The following is a 26,422-nucleotide window of genomic DNA, read 5'->3' on the forward strand; positions in this document are numbered from 1 at the left end:
CAATCTCAGCTCACTGCAGCCTCTACCTCTCAGGTTCAAGCAATTCTGTTGCCTCAGCCTCCAGAGTAGCTGGGACTACAGGCACGTGCCACTATGCCCAGCTGATTTTTTTGTATTTTTTAGTAGAGGTGGGATTTTGCCATGTTGATCAGGCTTATCTCGAACTCCTGACCTCAGGTGATCCAGACACCTAGGCCTCCCAAAGTGCTAGGATTACAGGTGTGAGCCACAGTGCCTGGCCTCTTTCTGTGTTATCTTAAGTAAACTACTGAGCCTTTCTAAGCCTTTTCTTCTGCAAAATAAAAAAAAAAAAAAGATTTGTTGCAAGAACGAGCTGTTGTGAGAATAAGCCACATAAAAGGCTCTGGTGCATTGTAGGTGTTGAATGACTGCTACTCTTTTCCTCTTATCTTTTCCCTCCACTTCCAGGTGACAAATCCTCTAAGTTGTATTTCCTTTGCTGGAGATAAAATGACCTACACGTTTTTGTACTCTATGGCAGGTCTACCTGGCAGCAGGGAAATGGATGGATGAATGGATGTCTTCCTTTGATTCCATATAAACCAGTCAATCTAAGTAGTAATTTAAGAATTCACAGAGGCTTGAAATCCTTTCTCACTTTTTCAAAATCTATAAAAATTAGAAACTGAGCCACATGTGGTGGCTCATACTTGTAATCACAGCAACATGTGAGGCCAAGGAGGGAAGGTCACTGGAGCCCATGAGTTTGAGGCCACAGTGAGCTATGATCACACCACTGCCCTCCAACCTGAGTGACAGAGAGAGACAGAGAGAGAGAGAGAGACGACACCTCAATCTCTAAAAATGAAAATTTAAAAATTGTATGACGTTCATTGTGGGAATTAAATTTTTTTAAAAAATAAAATAAAAAATAAATTAATTAAAAAATTAAACACTCTGACATAGCCTACACTGCTTGTATTTCTGCTTTATTTGTTATTTTCTTTAAAGTTATTATGAGATCAAACTTAAAAAAAATTTATTAGAGAACTTTCTCCCCCTGCTGGCCATAATACAACATAGCAATACTATGTTGAACGGCATTACTAAATGCTAAACTGAAAATAAACTCGGAATAACTAACTCGCAAACTGCCTACCCACAGGCCAGCTCTGGCCTGAAGACAGCTGTGTTTGGTATACACTATAGCTAAAGTAATTCTTTAAAAAACTTTTGAGTGAATTGCCAACATCTGACATGCATATTTCTGTGTTTTCTCAAAAAAGTAGACGTTGGGTCTGCCATCTGACCTGTGTTTCCTGATTTCTTGGGTGGGGCTTTGACTCTCCACTCGGCCACAATCCCTGCTTAATCCACTTCATCTGCTTATGTCATCTGCCCAGCCCTTGCTGCTCTTAAGTTTGCAACCTCAGGCTCTCTCAATTTACCAATGAGTAAACTGAAGCCCAAACTTGCTCACAATCATACTGCCTATAGTAGGAGCAAAGCAGATAATGAACTTTGGGCCTCCTAAATTCCATTCAACAGATACTTATTGATTTCATTCATCTGTTTAACAAATGTTTTGGTGCCGCCTGTGACCAGGCACATAGCAAACGTCAAAAAGACAGAGTCTGCAAGATTAAAATGGTCTTTGTCTTCAGAGCTTACTTACAGTCAGTGCGAAGAGCAGAAGGGATGAAAGTGATAAAAGAAGGGATAAGGGGGAACTATGGCGATGCTGCAGCACAGTTCCTGCTCTCACCTCAGCACCCGGTTCAACTTCATCATCATCACTGTGAATAAAAATATTACTAAGATTTGCCAAACAACGTCCTCAAACCCTAGGGCCCACATTAATTCAACATTCACTGAGCACAAGAGCTAAACATTGGTGAAAGAGCAGTAAATGCTGCATTTACCTCATTACTTCTTCCAAGCATGCCCTCTAAAATAGTCACTCATTCATCTCACTGTTCATCCTGCCTTCGGAATTACCATCTGTAATCAATGTGCTAGGCTAAAAGGGACTCAAGATCAGTTAGACTCACAAGAGCATGCAGTAGTTGCTGGGCAAGCCACATCTCTACAGAAATAGGAATCAGACATACGCTTAGGTAATGGAGATAAGGGATCAAAGCTAAACAGAAAGAAGAGCAGAAACTAATCATGACACCATGGTTAAACACCCAAGACACCAGGATTGGGAAATAGTACATGACAAAGGGATAACTTTTGTGTCTGACTCATAAAAATTACTCAAACTGAGTCCTTTGAAACCTGGGCTCTTTGGTAAAATGGCTGATTCTAGATCTGAGGCAGAAAAGGTACAAGGTGAGCCTAAGACATTCTTTTGGGCCAGAGATCAAGGGAACATTTCGACTAATGTGGTGACGTCAAGAAGATTCAGGAGTCTTGAAGATAATTGATCACTTTAACCTACTGAATAAAGCAAATCCATGAATCCATAGTGATGACAGAAAAACAGAGAGTGAGAGAGCATGTGTACAGGGAGAAAGCCTGTCTTACAGAAAGATGCCAGGTCATGAATGTATTTAATAGAAGGAATGACAGAGAAAAAAAAAATCACCATTTTTGCAATCCCAGGGGTAATAGATTCAGACAGCAATCATTAATGGATGCCAAAAACACCGAGTAAAATGTTATAGATGCTTTCAAAGAATCACCCCACAGATGACAGTGGAGGGATTTGCCAGTCGTCACTCTTTAACCAAGTGTCATAACTGATAGTGGATAACCTGACATGACGCAATGACACAACTATAATTACCTTTACACACAAACACTGAATCAAGGCATTAGATCCAGCTTCTACTTTACAAAAAACAGATGAATCAATTAGGACAAATGAACAATCAGATAAATCCAGAATGCACAATATTCTAGCCTGAACTTGTGGCTCATGCCTGTGAGCCCAGCACATTGGGAAGCTGAGTTGGGCAGATCATTTGAGATGAGGAGTTCGAGACCAGCCTGGCCGACATGGTGAAACCCCATCTCTACTAAAAATACAAAATTAGGCCGGGCACAGTGGCTCATGCCTGTAAGCCCAGCACTTTGGGAGGCCGAGGCAGGTGGATCATGAGGTCAAGAGATCGAGACCATCCTGGCCAACACGGTGAAACCCCATCTCTACTAAAAACACAAAAATTAGCCAGGCGTTTGGCACGCGCCTGTAGTCCCAGCTACTTGGGAGGCTGAGGTGGAAGAATCGCTTGAACCCAAGAGGCGGAGGTTGCAGTGAGCCGAGACTGCAAGACTGTGCTCCAGCCTGGCAACAGAGCAAGACTCCGTCTCAAAAAAAAAAAAAAAATACAAAAATTAGCCAGGCATGTGGCACAGTTGCTCGGGAGGCTGAGGCAGGAGAATCACCTGAACCCGGAAAACAGAGGTTTCAGTGAGCCAAGATCGTGCCACTGCACTTCAGCCTGGGTATCAGAGTGAGACTCTGTCTAAAAAAAAAAAAAAAGGATAGCGGATGGAGATGGGGGACTGTTCTGAATTAAAAGTAATCAGAGAATCAGAGACATGCCATAGCCAAACATAATAGGTAAATCTGAATTGGCTGGTGGAGTAGGGGTAAAATAGCTATAAAAGACATTCTTGAAACAACTGGGAAAATTTGACTATGGACTGAAAACTGGATAAATTTTATAGAATTGTTAACTTTGCTAGATATTATAAGGTTTCACGGTTAGTTGAAAATGTCATTATTCTTACAGATATACGCTTAAGTATTTTGGAGCAAAGTATGATTAACCACAAATGGCTCAATTAAAAAACTACACATAAACTTAGAAACCTAATGAGGCAAATGTCAGCTGGTGAATCCAGATAAAGGTTATGTGTGTATTTAGTGTACTATTTTTTTCTTGTTTGTATTTTTTAATTAAAAAAATCTAAGTATAAAAATTCTACACAAGAAAAAAGTTGAGTTCCTTGGATTCTCCAGAGTCACTGAAGAAACAAACAATGAATAGAAGTAGATCTGATCACTTTTGGCAAGTCATGGTGGCTCACAACTGTAATCCTAGCACTTTGGGAAGCCAAGGCGGGTGGATCACCTGAGTTCAGGAGTTCAAGACCAGCCTTGCAAACGTGGTGAAACCCTATCTCTAAAAATACAAAAATTAGCTGGGCATGGTGGTGCACACCTGTAATTCCAGCTACTCAGGAGGCTGGGGCAGGAGAATCGCTGGAACCTGGAAGGCGGAGGTTGCAGTGAGCTGAGATTGTGCCAGTGCACTCCAGCCTGGACAGCAGAGTGAGACTCCATCTCAAAATAAATAAATAAATAAAAAGTTGACACAAAAATTAACATGAAATGGACCACTGACTTAATAAAAGCGAAAACTATAAAGCCCCTAGAAGAAAACAAAAGAGAAAGTCTTTGAAACTTAGTGATAGGCAAAAATGTCTTAGGACACAAAAAGCACAAATCATGAAAGAAAATATTGATAAGATGGACTTCAACAAAATCCAAAACATTTGCTCTTCCTAACACCCTGTTAAAAAACTAAAAGGGTAAGTCACAGGCTGGGAGACTATACTGGCAATACAAACCTCTTAACAAAATATTGGTATTCATCCCTCTCACCTAGATTACTTCAACAACCTCCTACCCGGTCTTCCAATTCCCAAGCTGGCCCTGCAATCTCGTCATCATTCAACAGCCAGACTGATCTTTAAATCAGATCATATTGTTTGCCTGCTTAAAATCCTCCCATGGCCTCCTACAATATATGGAATTAAATCTACACTCCAATCTTTGGCAAAAGGCCTGTATGCCCATCCTTATTGTTGCATTTTCTGTCTCTTCCCACCCACTCACACACTATGCTCTGGCCATAATGGCCACTTCCTATTTTGCTATTAAAAGCTAAACTTGCTGCTCCCTCTGCCAGATATTGTTTCTTTGCATGCCTGACCAGCATTCTCCTTGTCACAGCTCAAGTGGCACCTCACTGAGGCATTCCCTGACATGACCCCTCCAGTCACTCTATCCCCGTACCATCTCTTTACTTACCCTACCTGAACTTTAGTCTTCTCCTCTGGAAAAGATTAAATCCATAAGAGCAAAAGGAGCTGTTTTGTCCATTAGTCCATGTCCAGTAGTGCTTGGAACACAGTAGATGCTCCAAATTTTTAAATGACTCATGACATACCTACTATATGCCAGGCACTGCACTGGGTAGTTACTGACTGAATGGTTTAAATGTGTTGTTTAAAGCCCCTTTTTCATCCGATTACCCTGTTTTAGAAAAAAAAAAAGTATTTTATATTCTCAGATCTATTTAAATAGCTGAATGCTTCTTAGTATTTTTTCAAGAGGCTAATTTACTTTCAAGTAAATTGCAAAATCTGAATTTCATCTTCATGTAGGATCAGTGCCTTGGCCTAAATGAAACATTCATATTATTTTGAACAACTCACCCTCACAAGGATGACTAAAAGAAACAAACAAACAAAAATAACATGTTACTGAGGATGTAAGGCAACTAGAACTCTCATACACTGCTAATAAGTATAAATTAACTACTTTGGAATAGTGTTTGTCAGTATCTATATATACCCTATGACCTAGTAATGCATGCCTACATATATACCCAAAGGAAATGCATGCATGTGTTCACCAGAAGATACGGACAAAACATTCATGGCAGTCCTATTCAAAATAGCCAGAAAGTAGAAACTATTCAGATGTCAAAGGTCCATCAACAAAACAGTTCTGTATACACACAAAGGAATACTATACAGCAACAGTATAAATGAACTACATACAACAACATGGATGTAGCTTATAGATTAAATGTTGAACAAAAAAGCCAGATGCCAAAGAATGCATATATGTTACACTTCAATTAAACATTTATAGGGGAAGGCAGGAAATTGAAAATATGTGTTCTTACTGGTGTGTTCTGGTGGAGTGCTCCCCCAGAAATTTTCCACCTGATGTTCCTTGAAAGTTAGATCCTTGAATTATGAGGTATTAGTATTTTAGGACATAAATTGGCCCACTACAATCACATTCTTTTGAAGTCACATGTTTTAAATAGTAAAAATTCATGTGAATTCCCTATTCTTCATCCACACATACTGAACAGAAATATTTTTCAAAAAATATTTGTGGAAACCTAATATTGAAGAAAAATGGGCCGTGATCATCCTATGGTTGCAGGTACTCCAGACACACTGCCTCACACTTTGGTTTTAAAAGAACTGGTAGAAAGTAGATTAGTTATGGTTAGATATCCTGGTGTGTATCTCAGATTCCAACTAACTGGCAATGTGACTGTGCGCAAGTTCCCTAAACATTCTGCAGCTATGCCCTCATTCAAATTGTCAGGAACAAACAGTTTCTCTTCAAAGGGTTTCACCCCCCCTTGTCCTTTGTTCTATTTTATAAGTAATCTTTCCTGCCTTTAACAGGCCCAGGCATGCCTCCATCCACCAAGCTTGTAGCCAACCCATACTGCCTTACTTTAAGTTGTTAAGTACAAACAATCAACTTCTTGGTTCATTGTCCTATTCTAAATGCTAAATCTAGCCAAATGGGCTCTAGATTGTTCAGTCTGACCCCAATTAACAGGAGGAGGACACAGAAACAGGGACAGCATTAGGAATTAAAAACCCCTGCTTTTCTTTATTCAGTGTGCTTCTATGATCGTGACTAACACAGGCAGCACCCTTCTGCAGAAGTAAATTGCCTTGCTGAGAAAACTTTTTGCCTGAGTGCTGGTTCTTCTTTGTGGCACCGAGCATTTGTTTCCAACAGTATAACAAAGATAATAATACCTATCTCACAAGGTGGCTTGAGAGTTAAATAAGATGATGTAAGTTATTAATAAATACTCAATGTTGTTAACCTCTTCCTTCCCTACTGTGTAAGGAGTACTGGGGTGGAAAAAAAGAAAGTCAACAAGCTGTTTGCTGCAATATATATATTTTAATTCAAAGTGAATCGACAGTAATACACCATAAATTCTTATTTTGACACTCACCAAAATAGTCACCTGGAAAACCCGCTTTTTGTGACAAAGTACAGAAGGCTTGGTCACATTTAAATCACTGAGAACTAGAGAGAAATACTATCGCAAACCGTAATAGACATTACATCCATAAAATTTTCCCAGTCCTTACTGTAATATTGCACAGTGCAATTGCTACATGGCAAACTAGTGTAGCATAGAAGTAAAAGCAAAAACAAACACAAAAGAAAGAAAGAAAGCCACAAATCTAAAATTGTTAAACAATTAACAGTTCAAACTTAGTAATTAAATCTGTATCACTGGATTCATTAAAACAAATCTTCCTACACCTTGCAGTGTATGATTTAACTTTTACTTAACACAGACAAGTTTAAAATTAGCAGATTTTAAAAATGAAAATGTTTTGCTAATACAGTAACATATTTAATTAAACACCCTGGAGAAAAAAAAACAACTAAATATCAGAATATTTGATTAAAAAAAACATTTTGCAAATTAAAATAGTATGCAAATATGCAACAGAAATCATGCAGTGTTTTATTTAAGAAAGCATTAAAACTAAAGAAAACTTGTCAAAATGGTTTTTAAAAGGTATAAATCCAGATTACTTTGTCAATATGCTAAATGAAGAATTTCACAGAATTTTGAAATTTATTTTAAAATACATTAAAATACCCATGATTGCAATTAAAGAGCAGTGTACTTAACTGGGATACACCTTTATCAAACATTCATACTGCATTATGAAAATGTTGAAGTTTACCATTTATGTCAATTTACAAGACTGCTTTAAGTCTTGGAAATTAAAGACAAAAAATACAACATTTCAGGATAGTAAACATGGCCCTAAACAAAAAGAAAACTGTGTCGGTTTTGTACCTGTTGTGATACAATCAATCATTTGCACTTGGTATTTCTGAAACAAAGTGTTGCCAGCATTGATTCTTTCCTAAGAAGTGAGTAGATCCCAATAATCTGCTGGACCATATAAATAAAATTAGAAGGCTGTGGAGGCCAGCAAATTTACTTAAATAGTGACTCCATAAATGTGCATCTGTAAATAATCTTTTAAATTAATCTTAGGCTACTCCTTTTTAAACATGTATTATATATATATATGCATATATATATATACTTCTATTTGTATAAAATGCATAGAATTAATTACTAAAAACACTGAAACTTGTGGGGAAAATTAAGTTCTTCATTTTCAGTGTGACTAAAAATGTACTGCTGGTTTTTACTTGATGATCTAACACTGTAACTTTTAAAATCAATTTCAGGCACATTTATTTCATTGATGATTATTAAATAAAACACTGCTTGTGTTAATGGAGTAAAGAAAACTTATCCATTATTAGCTTATTGTGAATGCTGTACTAGAGCTGTACTAGTGGTATACAATTCATTTATCAAAGAAACGCTGTAAATCCAAAACATCTAGAGAGTTTTACACTCAAATGCTTTGTACTGCTTATTCCAGTAAATGCTGTAAGATTATATTCCAGATTTTTAAGGAAAAAAAGTTAAGTCAAGCCTGCAAGATACAGCTTTCTCAAGTGTTTAAATGCCAGTATGAAAATAAAAAATTAAGTTACGTTGATACATCCAAGTTTTTTTAAAATGCAGTGATGAGCACAAACATTAATAGAGATAAAATACTGATGCAAATAACACACCCCAAAATAACAAATGCAATTATTTTCCATCATTTACAATACAGTAGTTACAATGACACTCCAAACAGAAAAGCAAAGTAAAAAATCAAAACCCCAACTTCTATTCATGTAATTAGACTTATACAGAAATTAGAAGGCTAAATAACAACTAGTTAATCACCTAATTTCACAGCTATCTGAAGTGGCAATCGTTATATAGCAGCTTATCTATGATACATTCAAGATAAATGATACAATTTATTACTTGCCTGTAAGCTAAAACACAGCCTCAATTTAATACCTTTCCTTAAATTCCACCTCTATACTACAATATACTTGAGGTCTATGCAAAAAGTAGCTACCTTTTATATAGGAAATGGATGATTAAGTCTTTGGTGCTGTAAAAGCATCTTCATTTAAACAGACATAACCACTACTATCACCACCACCCAAAAAAGAAAATAGTTGGTGGGGGGAGGGGGGGAACTCAACACACTTCCTAGGAAAAAAAAAAGCATGTAATTTCTGTCCCTGACGGAATGTATTAAATAAGCAAACATCACCAACAAGCAAAACAAGTACTGCAATGTAAAAATACTTTAAAAAAAAAAAAAACCCTCTCACATGCATAAATCAAAAATTGCACACAAAGAACTCACATCTTTTCAAGCTTCAATAGTAAATGTTCTGCTACTATTTATTAAATACTGCATGGTTTGCCCAAGCTAAGGTAAAACCACATCATGAATCAATGAGCATTTTGCATTTTCTTTTATTATCTACCCGAAGTCATGCCTACTGTACCTCTAAACATTTTAAGTCCAATTATACAGCAAACACTCTCAAAATAAACTTAGATTGTATTGCAGTTTCACTTAATAGTATATAAAATGCTGTGCTGTGACAGTTATCAACTATCCATTAGATACTGAATCAATTTTTCTTAAGCACTACTAACTGCTTGCTTTTCTTGAAGCTAGATCATTCTGAAAAATCAGACAGCAGAATTCAGCTATAGCAAACATGCTGCCCTCTTAATAAGGAAAAAACAGCTACTACCTGAAATCATACCACACAAAAACAAAAATAAACATTACGCTATCAAAAGGAAACTAAAAAGTAGGTCTGAATTTTAAGTGCTGCAGTCCTCAACATTTATATATAGGTAATAACATTAACAACCTCAAATATTTAAGGCACTATGTGTGGGAACGGTTTACAATGCAGCTGAGATTATTAGAACAACATTTAAGAGCAAAGTCTAGGCAACATTTTGCCCATGCAAAAGACACATGCAAATGTAAAGAACAATAGCTCAATTTCTTGGGTAAGTGACCCAACATTTATACACTAAGACACGGATAATACAATTCACTTGTATGCTGTAATTCTGACATATGTGCATCTGTTGCTCTAAGTCTGTACACAGAATGGCTTCCCAAATGTGGACGTGTCTTGCACTAGTTAGAAGGCAATTTATAAAAAATAGCAGGAGCAAAACTGGACTTCTGCTCCCATAAGTCACCTGTCTAGAGTTACTACATAAGAAGATAACATGACCAAAGACAAGTTATACCAAATGTGCAAAACACATCAAAAGTGAGTTTTTAAAGCTCAAAGTTGTTTAAATTGCACCCAAGTCTACATGATTCAAAAATAATTTTCTTGTGCCATGGCTAATATTTATTAAATACCATGTTTTTATTTTTAATCAAATGTTTGTATCATTGAGCTTCCCCAGTATACTGTTTTTCACATATATGGATACTGGCTGAGTTTTGTTGGACTCAATGGAAATCCAGTATATGCAGGTGATGCTGCAATGTAAGAATGTGGTGGGAAGATTGGTTTGTACTGAGTCTGATGAATGGTTGGGGATGGTAACAGACGGGGATTTAAGCCCACTGGGACTTGGTGAACTATGCCACTGGGATGGGAGATACTATAAGTTGGATGCTGTAACATAGGTCTTGAGGTACATGGAGAGGCTAAGATGTGGGCCACTGGCGCAGCACTACTGAGGGTGGCTGACGATGGGTATGGAAGTAGAGTAGGCTGTCCTCCAAGGTGTGTATTTCCAGCCAGGTGGGCATGCACTGCTGTGTGATTGGGACTTCCATGAGAAAGAGTGAATGGATTACTGGTAACACTAGTAGGGATATAAGCTTGCTGTCTTCGATGCCCAAAGTTTCCATTCCACTCTTGATGCCCAGATCCAAAGTGCTGAACCTATCCACAAAGAAAAAAAAAATGACTGAATAACATATTTTATAAGATAAAAGGAAAGGAAGAAAGGGAAATTACAATATACTCTTTGTGACTGATAACTCATAGTGGATCTCTAAGAACTAACTTATACTAAGAATAACTAGAGGAGAGAAAATACCAATTCCACATATATTAGTATTAACAGTTTAGTATTTATTACTATATATTATTATAAACACTGCTATTACTGATGCTATTACTACCTATTACTATTCCCATCACTACTAATAGCTACCATCTATGGAGCACTTATTATATGTCAAGCTAACGTTTACACACACAATGTTATTTACCTCTAAAGCAACCCATGATTTGGACCACTATTCCCATTAACTGTGGTCTAAATCAGATTTGTTGGAGACCTGGCCAAGGTGATATATATACATATATAGTACATGGCAAAAACAAGATTTGAATCCCGGTCTGACTCCAGTGTCTGTGACCTTTTTTTTTCCCAAGTGAAACACAACCACCAAACACAATGTTGAATAAGATGGAAAGTATTCAGGAAGGTTACTTGATGTTCTAAGATAACAGACACACACTGTTAATATTATCTAAGAGAACCGAAGGACTTAATCTCTCTGAAGAAAGCTGCAAGTTCTATGGATAATTTGCTTAATTATCCTATTATTAAGCCAGTTACTCTTTAGCCACTTGGGATAATGAGAAGGGAAAAAGTCATTAAGACTACTACAGTTTCAAAAGCTTTCTCCTCCATGTGAAAAACAACTGCTAAATTTGAATCCCAATGACTCCTACAAATCCACAAATGAATGTACCTGACTGAAGTTCAAATGCTGCTGCTGGAATGCTGATGTCAATTTTTGCTGACGAGTACCCACTGTGGAAGGCTGGTTTAATCTTCCAGGGGCTGATCGCCCTTTTATTAATGGCTGGCATATATAATCTGGTAACAAATAAAATATTAAAGAGTGTATGCTTTTTCCTTTTCGAATAAAAAATATGTAAAGCCTTTAGATATTTTACACAATAGTGATTTGAGAACCTTAAAATTAAATAAAATGAAAAGAAAGGTCATGGTTTCCAAGCACTGGATATTAAAAGATTTCCTCTGTATAATACATAAGGCAGGGTCAAAATTCAGAGATGACTTTTGGCAACTCCATTCTCTGATGTTCCTAAATTAAGACCACATTTAAAGGACAACCAGAGAAACAGAAGAATTCAACTTACCTGTGTTTGCCATATGCTCATCGGCATTTAAGCCATTCTCTAGTTCCACTGGTGGCACCACAACAGAACAGACAGCTGGTTTAGTTTCTGTGTCAGCAGAGGTTACCAGTTCTGTGTTTTCACGAGTGTCCTCCACAAAAGTGCTCTCTGCAAATGGACTGTCGTGCCCAGAAGAGTCGGATGTTGGAGAGCCATCTACTGTATCACAACCACTTTCTTGCTCTTCATCTGACATACTACAAAAAACAAGCATTTTTATGAGTGATTTTTTTCCAACATTAAATCTAATGCAGGCTCCAGTGAACTGATGAGAATGTCATTCAGTTATTTTATACATAATTATACCTTTCTCCTTGTCCAACAGCATTTTTTCATAAAATTTCTAGACCCTTAAATTAATTCTATGTTCCAACTGCTAAACCTAATTCTGTCCCGTTTCAGGAACATCATTTTGGCACTTTTTTCTTCTTTCCCTTCTCATTTGATCCTTAGTAGCAGCTCATAAAATTCCTCTTTATAAATTCCAGATAATTTCATCAAGACATGACAAAAGAGGCACTGCTCTAGATAATTTAAATTAAATGTACAAACATATAGGCATGTGGCTTGGATATTCAGATTAAATTCTAACGTCAGGATGTGTGCCTCTCCTGGTAATCTGGGTCCTTTCACGTAACCAGTTATCTGAAAGGTATCCCCACACTTCTGCAGGCCTAGACAGAGCCCCTATTTCTCTTCTCTTCCTGACACTCTTAGGCCCTGACAGGCTCTCTCTCCTTGGGATTTCTACAGCATTTATTGTCTATTTTCACCACTCATTTCGTACGTACTTACGAATTTGAAGCATCTCTTTTTATAAATATTTTATTTTTATTTATATATCTTATATGTATATTTGTACATTTATTTTACATGTGAATGTATAGTTATATACGTTATCAATTTTCAAGCCATATTATAAGCAACTTATAAGAAAAAGATATATTAAAATTTCTTTACATCTTCTATAGAGCTTTGGCTATAAATATGTAATATCATATTTCCTATTTCCTAAGGGAAAAAAAAAGAAGACATGTAAAATTAAAACTTGAAATTTTCCAAATGTTTGTTGCCACTAAAAAAAGATTTCCTTTCTTTCTTTCCTTCCCCTCCTTCTTTCATTTCTAAGAGACAAGGTCTCACTCTGCTTCCCAGGCTATATGGTGCAGTAGTATGATCATAGCTCACTGCAGCCTCAAATTACAGGGCTCAAATCATCCTCCCACCTCAGCCTCCGAGCAGCTGGCCCTACAGGCATGTGCCACCACATCCAGCCAAATTTCTAATTATGGAAGAAGGTGGGTCTTACTATGTTGCCTAGGCTGGTCTCGAACTCTTGACCTTATGTGATTCTCCTACCTTGGCCTCCCAAAGTGCTGGGATTACAAGTGTGGGGCCACTGTGCCTAGACTGTGGCTTATCTCTTAATGTGGTAGTAACTCATTCTGCTTGGGACAAGCTTACTATTTAGCAGCAGTACATGTTGCTGGCCAAAGGACGGGTAAACCAGGTTAATATGGACAAAATCCAACAAATCAGTTACCAATGGGAGAAAAAAATCATAGTGGATGTCCTATAGACAGACAGCGGGCCAGTGAGTACTTCATTATGCAAAACTTTCCTTTTTAATTTTGTTAAAGTATATGTTTTTATTCCGAATTTAGGTTACAATAATAGTAGTATGTGGGGCTGAAATTAAGAATGTGGCTTTTTTACCCTCTCAAAAATAGATTATTTGGCCAGGTGTGGTGGCTCATGTCTGTAATCCTAGCACTCTGGGAGGCTGAGGCAGGTGGATCACCTGAGGTAAGAAGTTAAGAGACCAGCCTGGCCAACATGGTGAAACCCCTTCTCTACTAAAAATACAAAAACTTAAGTCAGGTATGATGGTGGGCATCTGAAGTCCCAGCTACACGGGAGGTTGAGGCAGGAGAATCACTTGAACCTGAGGAGGCAGAGGTTGCAGTAAGCCAAGATCGCACCACTGCACTCCAGTCTGGGTGATGGAGACACTTCATCTTTGCCCCTGCCCCACCGCCTCCCAAAAAGGATTATTTAGTTGGGTACGGTGGCTGACACCTATAATCCCAGCACTTTGGGAGGCTAAGGTGGGAGCACTGATTGAGCCCAGGGGTTCGAGACCAGCCTGGGCAACAGGGTGAGATCCTGTCTCTATGAAAAATTTAAAAATTAGCCAGGCGTGGGTGCATGCACCTGTGGTCCCAGCTACTCAAGAGGCTAAGACAGGAGGATCACTTGAGCCTGGCAGGCAGAGGTTGCTGTGAGCTGAGATCATGCTACTGCACTCCAGCCTGGGCAATAGAGCAAGACCCCGTCTCAAAAACAAAACAAACAAAAAAAAAACCTATGTTTATAACAACTGATCTAGTTCAAAAATTGTGTTGAAGAGAGAAGTCACTGGAGTACATTAGCAGGTACTTACTAATTTAAACAACAACAGAAAGAAATCATAGGCTTTTAAGTAGACTTACTATGTATTATACACTATTATTGAGATTCTTTTACCTATTCGGTCTCTTGCAAGGGGATGGGCTGGACTGCCCTGAGGAGCTGGTACTCAGAGTACTATCAGGACTACTTAATGAACACATCCGATCAATATTCAAAGTGCTCTGGCAAGCTTCACAATCCAGACTACCTTTACATCTAGTGAAAGAGAAAAGAGGAAAACGTGAGTCAAATATGAGAAGATACCCTCCAAATAGCCAAAATTTATATTCTTTAATTAAGGATATGAAACTGGTAAGAATGACCTAAATGAATGAAAAGTTAAAGCTTACAAATACAGGGAAAATGCTACAATTATGGTGCTAAATCCCTGTCTAGAACTGGAGTATCTAATTAAAGGTTTTACTCCAAAGGACACTGACAAACAAACAAGTCACAGAAAGTTGTTTTTTGGCACACCAGAGGATGCCACCATTATCCTTTGAGGATGCAGCATTTGGCACTTACTCTCTGAGTGTATGTCTCTGCGAAGTCTCTTCCTCATCAGTGTCACTGCTAATAGTGATGACACTCACTGCAGGACTCGGGGAGTCAGCAATAATGATGGTTTGCCGCTGTTTGTCTGAAACTGATGAATCAGAGTTCTGTCTGATAGATGTTTTACAGCAATTTCTTTCCTCTCCTTCTGCGTTCTGATTGTCCTGTGTTTCTATACAACTTACTTCCTCGACATCTTTCCCATTAATTATCTTTGGAGAAATAAATGCTGAATGTGGGATATTGGTATTCTGCAATGAATTACTCCTGCAACCAAAGGAATAATTTATAATTTCTACAATCAAAATATGTATAATCAATTTTATAAGATTTCTTGTTAAACTGAAAAATGTGAACCTTCACTTATTCGAGTTCATGATATAACATACTAACAGATCATGAGTTTTTGTGAAATATAAAATAGCTCTAGAAATATCTAGAAATGCATTTACATACATTTAAATAGTCACTTTTTGGTAAACGTGCTATCTGAATGTCTACAATTGCTATATTACAAGTAGATAATAAATCAAAAGGGCAATGAAGACAATCTTACCAACTGAAAGCATTTATTTCCTCTCTTCCTGGCTCCCATTCCATTAGTTTTACCAAAATACCTCTGAGAAATTGAGAAGGGAGCTGGCTTAGTGTTTGTAATAAAGCTATAAAAGAGGTCATTTTGAATACAACAGAGTGACCCTTAAGTGTACATGCAAAATTCATTTTAAAGATTCTCAAAATGCAGAGGAAAATTAAAGCACCAACACCAACCTGTTCTGGCACAGTTTATTTTTCTTGGTAGTGGCAGGCTGAGGCCAAACAACATGTGCAATCCCCACACTAACTGGCTGAGGGGCAGATAAAGTTATCTGATTGGTCAGAAGAGGCTGCGGTATCACTGAGTTATACTGATTGCTGCGTGAAATAATCTTCCTACAGAGAAGTTCAGAAAAATGTTTTTAATCAAGATCTTTATCATGATCTATTTTACAAACTATTCACAAAGAAGCACTTTTGTTTTCAGCTTACCCCCAGTCTCCAAGCCTCTGTGAACCAGCTACACTCTCAGAAGTTAGTGTCGTAGTAGCAGGAGCCATGGGTGGTACCCGTTGCCAGGCAGGCACCAGCATCTGCTGTGTTCTACCAGACCACGTCTGCTGCATCAAAGTAAAACAACAGAAAAACTAACACATTGTAAGTAATTCAACTTTACCATCTCTTAAACTCAAAACTATCTAAAATAATAGCTAACAATTATAAACATTAAACTCAATAACCTATAAAATAGATTAAATCCCTATCCAGGTCATTTTCATTATTTCCCAACAGCACAAGCTGATATATGGCAAAAAATGAATTATTACCAACCTGTGAAAGAACTCCTGGTCGGATCTGTAGTGGCGGCACAGCTGGGGCCTGAGTTACAAGTGGAACTGTATTATCTACCCTTATTGAATAACTAGTGGGTTTACCATGTGTTGCAGGAATACCTGTGAAATAGAACAGTTATCAAATAAAAAAATCTTCCTCTTATTTAACTTATACAATTATTTTAAATGTAAAGAATTGCTTAAATTCTGTTTAAGTTTTTTTTTTTTTTTTTTTTTGAGACAGGGCCTCACTCTGTTGCTCACACTAGAGCACAGTAGCACGATCCACAGTGTAGCCTCAATCTCCTGTACTCAAGTGGATTCTCCCACTTCAACCTTTTGAGTGGCTGGGACCACAGCCATGCGCTACCATGCCCAGCTAATTTCTTTAATTTTTGGTAGAAACAGAGTCTATCTATGTTGCCCAGGCTGGTCTTGCACTCCCGGGCGCAAGTAATCCTCCTGCCTCAGCCTCCCAAATATCTAGTATTACAGGTATGAGCTGCCATATCCAGCCTTGATTGGAGTTATAAAACCATTCTCTGCATAAAAATTTCATAACACTAACAGAGCAATCTATTAGGAAAATGAGGTACTTCTTGTCTACCTTGTGATATACAACATTCCAAAATTTATTTTAAAGTTCCTCTTTCTATTTCAAACTGCATATTCCAAAGCTGAACCATTTAATTTTCTTGAAACTTCTCATCTCCTATTAAAGTTTGCTATTGAAGCTTTATTTTCCTTTGTAAATAGTTCCATCTGGAAAGATGAATCTGGCTTAGTATGCTGACAACCTAGCAGGTAAATGTTCTTCTTTTCATATAAACTTTTAGCTATCCTTACTATCTTCTTCTTTAAAACTGTGACAGAACCTTATGCTCTTGTCAGCAAAACAAATGCATCACAACTTCATAATTTAATGGAGTTAATGGTTCACATAATGGATGAAAATTCAGGGATGGCACACTCATTTCAACGTCCAAAGGAAAGGCAAAACTAACCTAATCTAACTAATTTGATGATAAAACTCAGGTTTCGCCAGTGAGGCTTAATTGACAAGTATTCTTAGCAAAGAGCTGCTGGAACTCCAGAACAAACATGCTACCATTTTGTTTGCCCACTAGAAAAATTAGAAAGCAGGGTTACCAGACATGTTAATCCTGTTAATGTTACTATAATGTTAATATATCTTTTTATTCACTGCAAAGCACCTTGCAACTATTAAGTCTTACAATATTGAACTTTGAGAGAGCAAAGTAGTATCACATTCCAACTTAAAGTTTTGAAAGATTTTAGGGACATCCCCGAAGATAGAAAATACATTAACTAAAATAATTTCACTATTTCATAATGCCAGTTTATTGTAGCAGTTACTTTCAACATGGGCTTGCAGATTATTTAAATATAATATAATCAATTTTGGGATAAAAGTGATGTTGAGCGTTTCTCTTCAGTCATAGAGAAAAACACTACAATTGTTTTCTTTCTCTATTGTAAAACCACCTCAAATTTTCTATTTCATTGATACAGGTGTTAATCCTAAAGCGAATGTCCATTTCAGCCTGTTTATTTTCTTCACTGAGACTGTTATCTTACTACCAAGGTGTTCTGCCTCTCTGTGCTCTACCTAAAGAGCCAGGTATGAGTCAAGTTTAATAAAAAATCTTCTTACTCCTTCTAAAAAGCATGTCTTGATTATCCAATTCTCTAAGACATGGAATATAAGTACAACCATGCAGTGCAGATATATTTCAGCAACAGACAATCTCTTCAAGAAGAAAAAAAAAAATCTTTTCACTTTGACAAGAATGAACAGACAGAGCAAATTCCCAAATCTGAACAAAAATCTCATTGCCTATAAATTCTCCACAAGCAATGCCTTAAGATGAGAAGGATTCTCCTATATACTCTCTCCACAGGAGATCTAATTTTTGATCAGATTCAACAGTGGGTTAAGATCTCAATTTTTATATGCTTATTAGGCTAGCTGAAACCTTATCTTTGTTTGATTATATTTGCCTTAACAATTGGAGAACCAGGCATAAAAAGCTCATGAATATTATTTTAGAAGAACAGAAAAGAATTTTGCTGGAATGTATTTTACTCTAATATAGTAGTCATCTAGAGGGATGAATACCTAACTTTTCAGGTCACTAAATAATTTTAGAAGCTTGTTTAATACATAAAAACTAATATTCAGATATGTTAAATAAAAGCTTAGCTAATTTTTAAAAATAAGCACAGTCTTATGGATATAGTATTAATACACCTATATCTATATAATATCTAAAATACATGAAATGCATTACCTAAACATGATAGCTCCAAGGTAAAATTTTTAAGTGAAAGGGATAGACATAAAGTTTATTTTAAAATACAAACCACAATGTACCATATTTGCTTCCCCAATAGCTGCCCAATAATTATTTTTAAATGTTTCTTGTAAATGAATTGGCAAATGCTGAAGGGAAGGGGTAAATGAAGGGGAGGGGCATGAAGCCAAATGCTTAAATTTTTTACATTATGTTTTCTACATAACATCTACACATCAGATGCTAAAACTGATTAGAGGGTGTGCTTTCATTCCTAAGGCAGACATTATACTAAGAAACAACATATTTACATAGCCTACCTGTCCTGCTGCCGTAACTGCATCTGCTATATAAGCTAACACATACTGTGCTTCCTCTCACTAGCAATTATAATTCAAAAGTACTGTTCTTGACATTTAGTGGGTTAATGTGTCTATGGTATTTAATCCTTCTCTTTTGGTTATCCCATATTATAAACCATTCACATAGTTGTTACTATATGCACAGAAAAGTTTCTAACTTTTCATAAATTATAAGCCATATAAAAAGATAAGCCAGGCACAGTGGCTCATACTTGTAATCTCAGCACTTTGGGAGGCTGAAGCGGGTGGATCATCTGAGGTTAGGAGTTCAGAACCAGCCTGACCAACATGGAGAAACCCCATCTCTACTAAAAATACAGAATTAGCCAGGCATGGTGGTAAATGCCTGTAATCCCAGCTACTCAGGAGGCTGAGGCAAGAGAATCGCTTGAACCTGGGAGGCGGAGGGTGCAGTGAGCTGAGATCGCACCATTGCTCTCCAGCCTGCGAGACAGAGCAAGACTCCATCTCAAAAAAAAAAAAAAAAAAAAAAAAGGTAAAAGATTTGTCTGACCTCATTGCAATGTTTTGAGAATGATGTAAACGCTATTTAGAAATGTGTCTCAGCAGTCTCTTAAGTTTTTGCTACAGAAACTAGGCTCTGAAAAAAAAACCCCGCTATTCCAAATCTTCATGAAATATACCACAATATAGGTGGTCACCCTCAAACTGATTTTGGTGCATGGGAGGGATTACTAGAACCAGAGAACCTACTTGTTAGTATAGATTATAAATCTAAGTGAGAATGCATTTGTCAAGACAACACAAGTGATAACTGATTTAAAAAAAAATTTTTAAAGCACCAGTCTTGCATGCTGAAGTATTTAGAAGTAGTGTCATAAAATCTACCATTTAATTTCAAATAGTATATGTATGTGCACTATAGGTAGGTAGGTAGACTGATAATGTAAAGATGGTAAAATAACCACACTCTGCGGCCTTTAAAAAAAAAAAAAAGATGGTAAAATATTAACACCTGTTGACTCTATAGTAGAAAACATATTATTCTTTCAACTTTTCTATGTTTGAAATTCTTATAATAAACAGTTGGGGAAAAAACCTGAAAAGCACACCAGCATCATATTGTTAGCATCTATTATTGCTAACACTATAATGATTCTATTACCAGAAAGTAATACAAATGTCACTGTTATAGATACTCACAGATCACCACTGTGGCCACTGGGCCACAATTTCACCTTCAGAATCAACCATCTAAGTTGCCCTTGCATTATACTTTCTGTGATACAAATCCTTCTCCCAATGAGACCTTATTTGAGAACCCAATATGTAAAAACAATGAAAATAAACCTACCCTGATAGAACAATAGTAACTAAACGTTTGACCTGTTTTCACATCTTTCATCACCAGCAAATCAACAAACATATTCTTGGTTATTTATTTGGTACTGTGGGAAATATTAAAAAAAAAAAAATTAGAGTTGCTGAATGCTTAAATTAAAACATCAGAGGCCAGGCACCATGGCTCATGACTATAATCTCAGCACTGTGAGAGGCTGAGGCAGGCAGATCATTTGAGGTCAGGAGTTTGAGACCAACCAGCCTGGCCAACATGGTGAAACCCTACATATAGTAAAAATACAAAAATTAGCCAGGCATGGTGGCGCACACTTGTAATTCCAGCTACTCAGGAGGCTGAGGCATGAGAATCACCTGAACCCAGGAGGTGGAGGTTGCAGTGACCCAAGATGGTGCCACTGCATTCCAGCCGAGGTGACAGAATGAGACACTATCTCGAAAAAAGAGACACCCAAAAAACACATATCAAATAATCCTTCAGAATCCTAAAATATTAGAGTTAGAAATGGCCAATGTATTATCTATTCAGTCTGTTTCCTTTTACTAAGGCTGAAATAAGTACAATGATGCAGCAAACAGGAGAAACAGAACTATATAGTCCAGGGTCCTGACTTAGCACCAGCTGTTTTCATTTACTCTCTATACTATCACCACTAAGTTGGACATGTTGGTTTAGGGCCCCAACTGTAATTAACCTCTTGCATTAAGACATAAAAAGCCTAGCAAGGACAAAATCCTAGGAAAGGAGTTAGAAGTAGCGTTTTAGTCCAGTTATTCCAGTAGTGAGGTTTGCTGCTATCATTCTCTAGGAACCACGAAGAGATTTCCCAGAATGTATAGCTGGCCAGGTGGTGGCTGACGCCTACAGTTCCAGCACTTTGGGAGGCGGAGGAAGGTGGATCACCTGAGATCGGGAGTTCGAGACCAGTGTGACCAACATGAAGAAACTCATCTCTATTAAAAATATAAATTAGCAAGGCATGGTGGTGCATGCCTGTAATCCCAGCCACTCAGGAGGCTGAGGCAAGAGAATCGCTTGAACCCAGGAGGCAGAGGTTGCAGTAAGTTGAAATCAAGGCATGGCACTCCAGCCTTGGCAACAAGAGCAAAACTTCTGTCTCCAAAAAAAAAAAAAAAAAAAAGAATATATAGCCTCTTCAAAGCTATCTGTCACCCATTCCACTTGAGGAATTAATTGGCTAAAAAATTATTTATTACCTAAGTGATCAGTAAAGAATGAGACTACAATATTTTGGGACAAAACTCTTCCGACCAAAATTTTATATAACTGAGCTCTCAGTCACTTTAATGTTTAGTATTGGTAGACAAATGTCTACAGCAGTGATACCCAGTATAGGCCAACCTGTAGCTTCCCAAGTTCATTAATCCCTATTAAGGTATTTTATCATGCTAGACTCTACAGGAAATACAACTGTTTTATGACCCATTTTGTTAGTGATGACTGCAATAGAGTTCCAGTCCAGAAATTAGTGTCACTGGTCTAAAGGCTTATCGAACAGCTTAAATTTTTTTTTTTTTTTTTTTTTTGAGACAGAGTCTTGCTCTGTTGCCCAGGCTGGAGTGCAGTGGTGCAATCTCAGCTCACTGCAACCTCCACTTTCCAGTTTCAAGCAATTCTTGTGCCTCAGCCTCCTGAGTAGCTGGGACTACAGGCACGTGTCACCACACCAGGCTAATTTTTTGTATTTTTAGTAAAGATGGGTTTTACCATGTCGGCCAGGTTGTTCTCGAACTCCTGACCTCAAGTGATCCACCCACCTCAGCTTCCCAAAGTGCTGGGATTACAGGTGTGAGACACCACACCTGGCCTGAAGAGCTTAAATTAAATTCAAATGTAGCACTAAATGCAGCAAAAATTATGCAATATATTTCATGAACAGATTCCTAAACTTATTTTAAAATAATGCATGCCTAGATTCAAAGAAAAATTTAAAAAAAAGATTACCCTGAATAGCTGGGGGACAGATAATCAATGTCTGCTGAAAAGCATCACCACAACCAAACTGAGCAGTTCCTGCCTGCAGAGGTATTCCATGGTGCACAACTGAATGAGCAGATGTGGTCAATGCCTGAAACAACCAGCACATTATACAAAGCACATTACATAGAGTAGTTGTCTAAATGAAATTCACACACTATATAGACAGAATTCAAACACACTTCTTAAGATCATAATTCTACAATTAAAATCTGCCCAGACAATGAGAACAAAAACAAGCTGATGTAATTAAAATTTAAAAACTGATTCTACTGACCTCTACTTTTGGTAGAGTTGTGGCATAGAAGGGCAGGAGGAAGATATTCAGAGAGTGAGAAAGGAATGGAAAAAATGATTTTGAGTAGATATGTTCCAATTACTACCTTGAAATTTTAAGAGATTTGGTAGAACAGGTATAGTAAGATCTCACCAGCACTGTACATTTTAACAACTGACACCAAACTTCCATGTATATCAGAAGTAAAATGAGCAATCATTCAAAAAAGACGGTAAGTTATTAATTACTACATATTCTTACCTGACTTCTTAATGTTCCAATTTTAGTAAAATTTGCAGTCAGTGCAGCAGTACCGCTTGAAGGAACTGATCTTAAAAGTGAAGTTTTGTTGTGATTATTTGTGTCACATGAATTTAGGTGGGACTTACAAATATCCATAATATGAAAACAGGACTTTACACTGTAAAAAAAAAAAAAAAAAAGTGAAGGTATTATAATATTACTTTAAATGCTTAGAGCAGTTTTAAATTGAGGTATATTGACAGAATAAAAAATTATTCCTAAAAGAAAAAAAATCCTATGATTTGCACTTAATCTGCTTGTTTCCAACAATATTTCTAACAGGAAATCTTACCAGAAAAGATTAAGTTTCAGAGCAAGTAAAAGTATATATTGTGCAATATTTTTCTTAAGACAATAAAACAATAGTGCATTTTTTGGCTAGCATGCAATAATTTTATGACTCCCTACGTGAAATAACTTCTCCTAAATTTCTAGATCTCCACACCACTAAATTAACAGTACCAAGGAGTAGCTATCATGTTACTTTCAAAGTGACTGTATATGAAAAACATCAGGACAGTTTTTGAGTGTTTGAGGGGAAAATGTAACCGGGCTGTATAAAAATATCAATTTTAAGAACAATTCACAATGATGAATACTGGATTCATTCCTATGTCTTCTTCATTTTGTCTTTTTAATTACTGAAGGAAGCTGTTTTAAGTCACTTAAATTTACTCCCTTCATCTCCTAAAATATGTCTGAGGTTCAAAGAATTTGTAAGATATGGCCGGTGCAGTGGCTCACACCTGTAGTCCCAGCACTTTGGGAGACCAAAGTGGGTATATCACTTGAGCCCACGAGTTTGAGACCAGCCTGGGTGACATGGTGAAACCCCATCTCTATAAAAAATTAGCCAGGCATGGTGGCACATGCCTGTAGTCCTAGCTACTCAGGAGGCTGAGGTAGGAGGATCACTTAAGCCTGGGAGGCAGAGGTTGTACTGAGCCAAGATCGTGCCACTGCATTCCAGCCTGGGAGACTGACAAAGACCCTGTCTCCAAAACAAACAAACAAAACACAAAGAATCTGTAATATTTAAGGTCTTTGGAATTTTTGTATTTATTCTTCTTACTGACCCATGATCTAATGACCCATGAAAAACCTCCTTTCCTTCACAATACTGGAGAGGAAAAAGGAAAGCAAAAGCTGTGGGGCAACAATGTAAAATGGAAGCTGCAGGACTCAAAATATGATAGAATCTAAGGTCTACGAAAACTGAAATGTAACTTGAAAGAGTAAACTCTTAGCATTTCCTTTTATATAAGCCTGGTTATTAAGGTATGAAAAGTCATGTATAATAAAACCAAAACCACTCAGTCTTATTTTTAGTACGGCATTTTGGAGAAGGAACTCTGGACTGCAATTCAGACTTGGATTCTAGTTCCCTGACATTTACTAGTGTATGTGAACTTGGTCAAGTTAGCTTAGCCTCTTTTGACTCAGGTTACTTGTATTTAATGAAGAAAAGTAATTTCTCCGATGCAGTGATTTTTCTATAGACTTAATCTTTTTTTTTTTTTAGAAGCACTTTAAAAGGTCTTAAGTAACATACTGGTTGCTATGAGGAAAATCTAGAAGATGTTTCATATTAACAAAAGGATGGTTCAGAGTCTCAGCTGGAGTAATTCTTAAATCTGCATCAATCAGCAACATTTTCTTCAACAGACTAACAAATTCTCTTCTATCAGCTTTCTCAGCCAAAAGATCACTTCCTTCCAAATCCATCACCGTGTTCACCTAAGAAATAAAAATTTCAAGCCATCAAGTAAAAATAAGTCAGAGAGAGTAGTATAAATTCCACAGTTAAAAAAGAAAACAAAAATCACAACACAGGAAAGGAGAGGGAACTACAATTATCTTAAAACAAAGAAGAACAATTAATATTAACAAATCCTCAAGATGTGTTGAGGTACCACATAGGATTCAAAGGATAAAAGAAGATTTTTAAAATTAAACAATTATCCATTTCTAATGAAATACAGGGAAAAGAAATCTGTTAGCTAAGGGGATTTTTTCTTTCAAAGCAAATACTTTTTTACTAAAGAACAGAATAGGTAAATTAAAATTTTGATTACAACAAATGCAATTTAGTTCCTGAAAGGTTGAAAATAGAATCAATTTCATTTGAAAAACTTAACAGGATGGACTCTATAGCCATTTGGAAAACTGAGTAACATGTTTTGGGCCCCTTGGTATTCAAGTCTACCATCTAAGCATATAAGATTAACAAATGTGGCTATGGTACTCACATGCGCTATATCATCCAGACTGTTGAAAATGTATTTTCTGGCTTCTTTAGATTTCATTCCTGTCTCTGCCTCATGCTCTTCCAATGTCTGATTGCATATATCAAAGTGAAGAAAGAATATGTTATTACCCACAACATGCAAATTTCTTTAATCCTGGCACATTTAGTCTAATATATTAAATATTCGAATGCAAATAGTAATTTCAAAAGAGAAACTATTAAAAATGTATTTTTAAAGTATATGCAAAAAAATAAGAATTGTTTGGTTCAGGCCAAGAAAAATATTACAAACATAACAACAATATGGTGAAACCCCATCTCTACTAAAAATACAAAAATTAGCTGGGCATGGGGGCGTGTGTGCCTGTAGTCCCAGCTACTAGGGAAGCTGAGGCAGGAGAATCGCTCGAACCCAGGAGGCAGAGGTTGCAGTGAGCCAAGATCGCGCCACCGCACTCCAGCCTGGTGACAGGAGCAAGACTCCATCTCAAAAAAAAGAAAAGAACTAATCATGTTAATTATTGAGGATTTACTGATTTCCCCAAAGATCTTAGCACACTTAGGATATGTAGTAAGAGATTAGATTTAGTCCTTGTCCTATAAAGTGTAATGATGTAGAACTGAGAAGATAAACATACAACACAAATGTAGTTATACACATGAAAGTTTTTAAAAATGTAAGATGAATTAATAATTATGCCACTGAATTAGAGAGTAAGTGAAGTTATTCTAAGAGAGCTTTCTTTTTAAAGAAGGAGGGAGGCCAGGCGTGGTGGCTCACACCTGTAATCCCAATACTTTGAAGGTCAAGGTGGGCAGATCACAAGGTCAGCCTAGCCAGCATGGTGAAACCCCGTCTCTAATAAAAATACAAAAATTAGCGGGGCATGGTGGCAAGCACCTATAATCTCAGCTACTCGGGAGGCTGAGGCAGTAGAATTGCTTGAACCTGGGATGGTACCTGGAGGGCTGAGGCAGGAGAATCGCTTGAAACTGGGAGGTGGAGGTTGCAGTGAGCCAAGATCATGCCACTGCACTCCAGCCTCGGTGACAGAGCAAGACTCCATCTCAAAAAAAAAAAAAAAAAAA

The 26,422-nt window shown here is 37.1% G+C and overlaps 1 protein-coding gene across 7 annotated transcripts in view; it reads right to left on the reverse strand.

The window, feature by feature from the left end:
• Positions 1-6,908: 6,908 nt before the first annotated feature.
• HIPK3 (homeodomain interacting protein kinase 3) overlaps positions 6,909-26,422 on the reverse strand; it is a 100,487-nt gene continuing 80,973 nt past the window's right edge. For 2 of the 7 annotated variants that reach the window (XM_032283626.1, XM_032283627.1), the window contains exons 5-17: positions 25,335-25,421; positions 24,638-24,822; positions 23,044-23,203; positions 22,473-22,596; positions 16,508-16,629; positions 16,169-16,323; positions 15,911-16,072; positions 15,696-15,758; positions 15,110-15,406; positions 14,660-14,800; positions 12,095-12,330; positions 11,680-11,807; positions 6,909-10,858 (exon numbers count right to left, since the gene is read on the reverse strand). In XM_032283626.1, coding sequence (XP_032139517.1) covers positions 10,382-10,858; positions 11,680-11,807; positions 12,095-12,330; positions 14,660-14,800; positions 15,110-15,406; positions 15,696-15,758; positions 15,911-16,072; positions 16,169-16,323; positions 16,508-16,629; positions 22,473-22,596; positions 23,044-23,203; positions 24,638-24,822; positions 25,335-25,421 — 2,337 coding nt within the window. In that variant the 3' untranslated portion in view covers positions 6,909-10,381. The remainder of the gene's footprint in view (positions 10,859-11,679; positions 11,808-12,094; positions 12,331-14,659; positions 14,801-15,109; positions 15,407-15,695; positions 15,759-15,910; positions 16,073-16,168; positions 16,324-16,507; positions 16,630-22,472; positions 22,597-23,043; positions 23,204-24,637; positions 24,823-25,334; positions 25,422-26,422) is intronic. The other 5 variants (XM_032283631.1, XM_032283632.1, XM_032283629.1 and 2 more) reach the window with 4 other exon arrangements.

This window comes from Sapajus apella, unplaced genomic scaffold (genome assembly GCF_009761245.1).
Source record: "Sapajus apella isolate SASKATOON/1434 unplaced genomic scaffold, GSC_monkey_1.0 scaffold14, whole genome shotgun sequence".
NCBI lineage: Eukaryota > Metazoa > Chordata > Mammalia > Primates > Cebidae > Sapajus > Sapajus apella.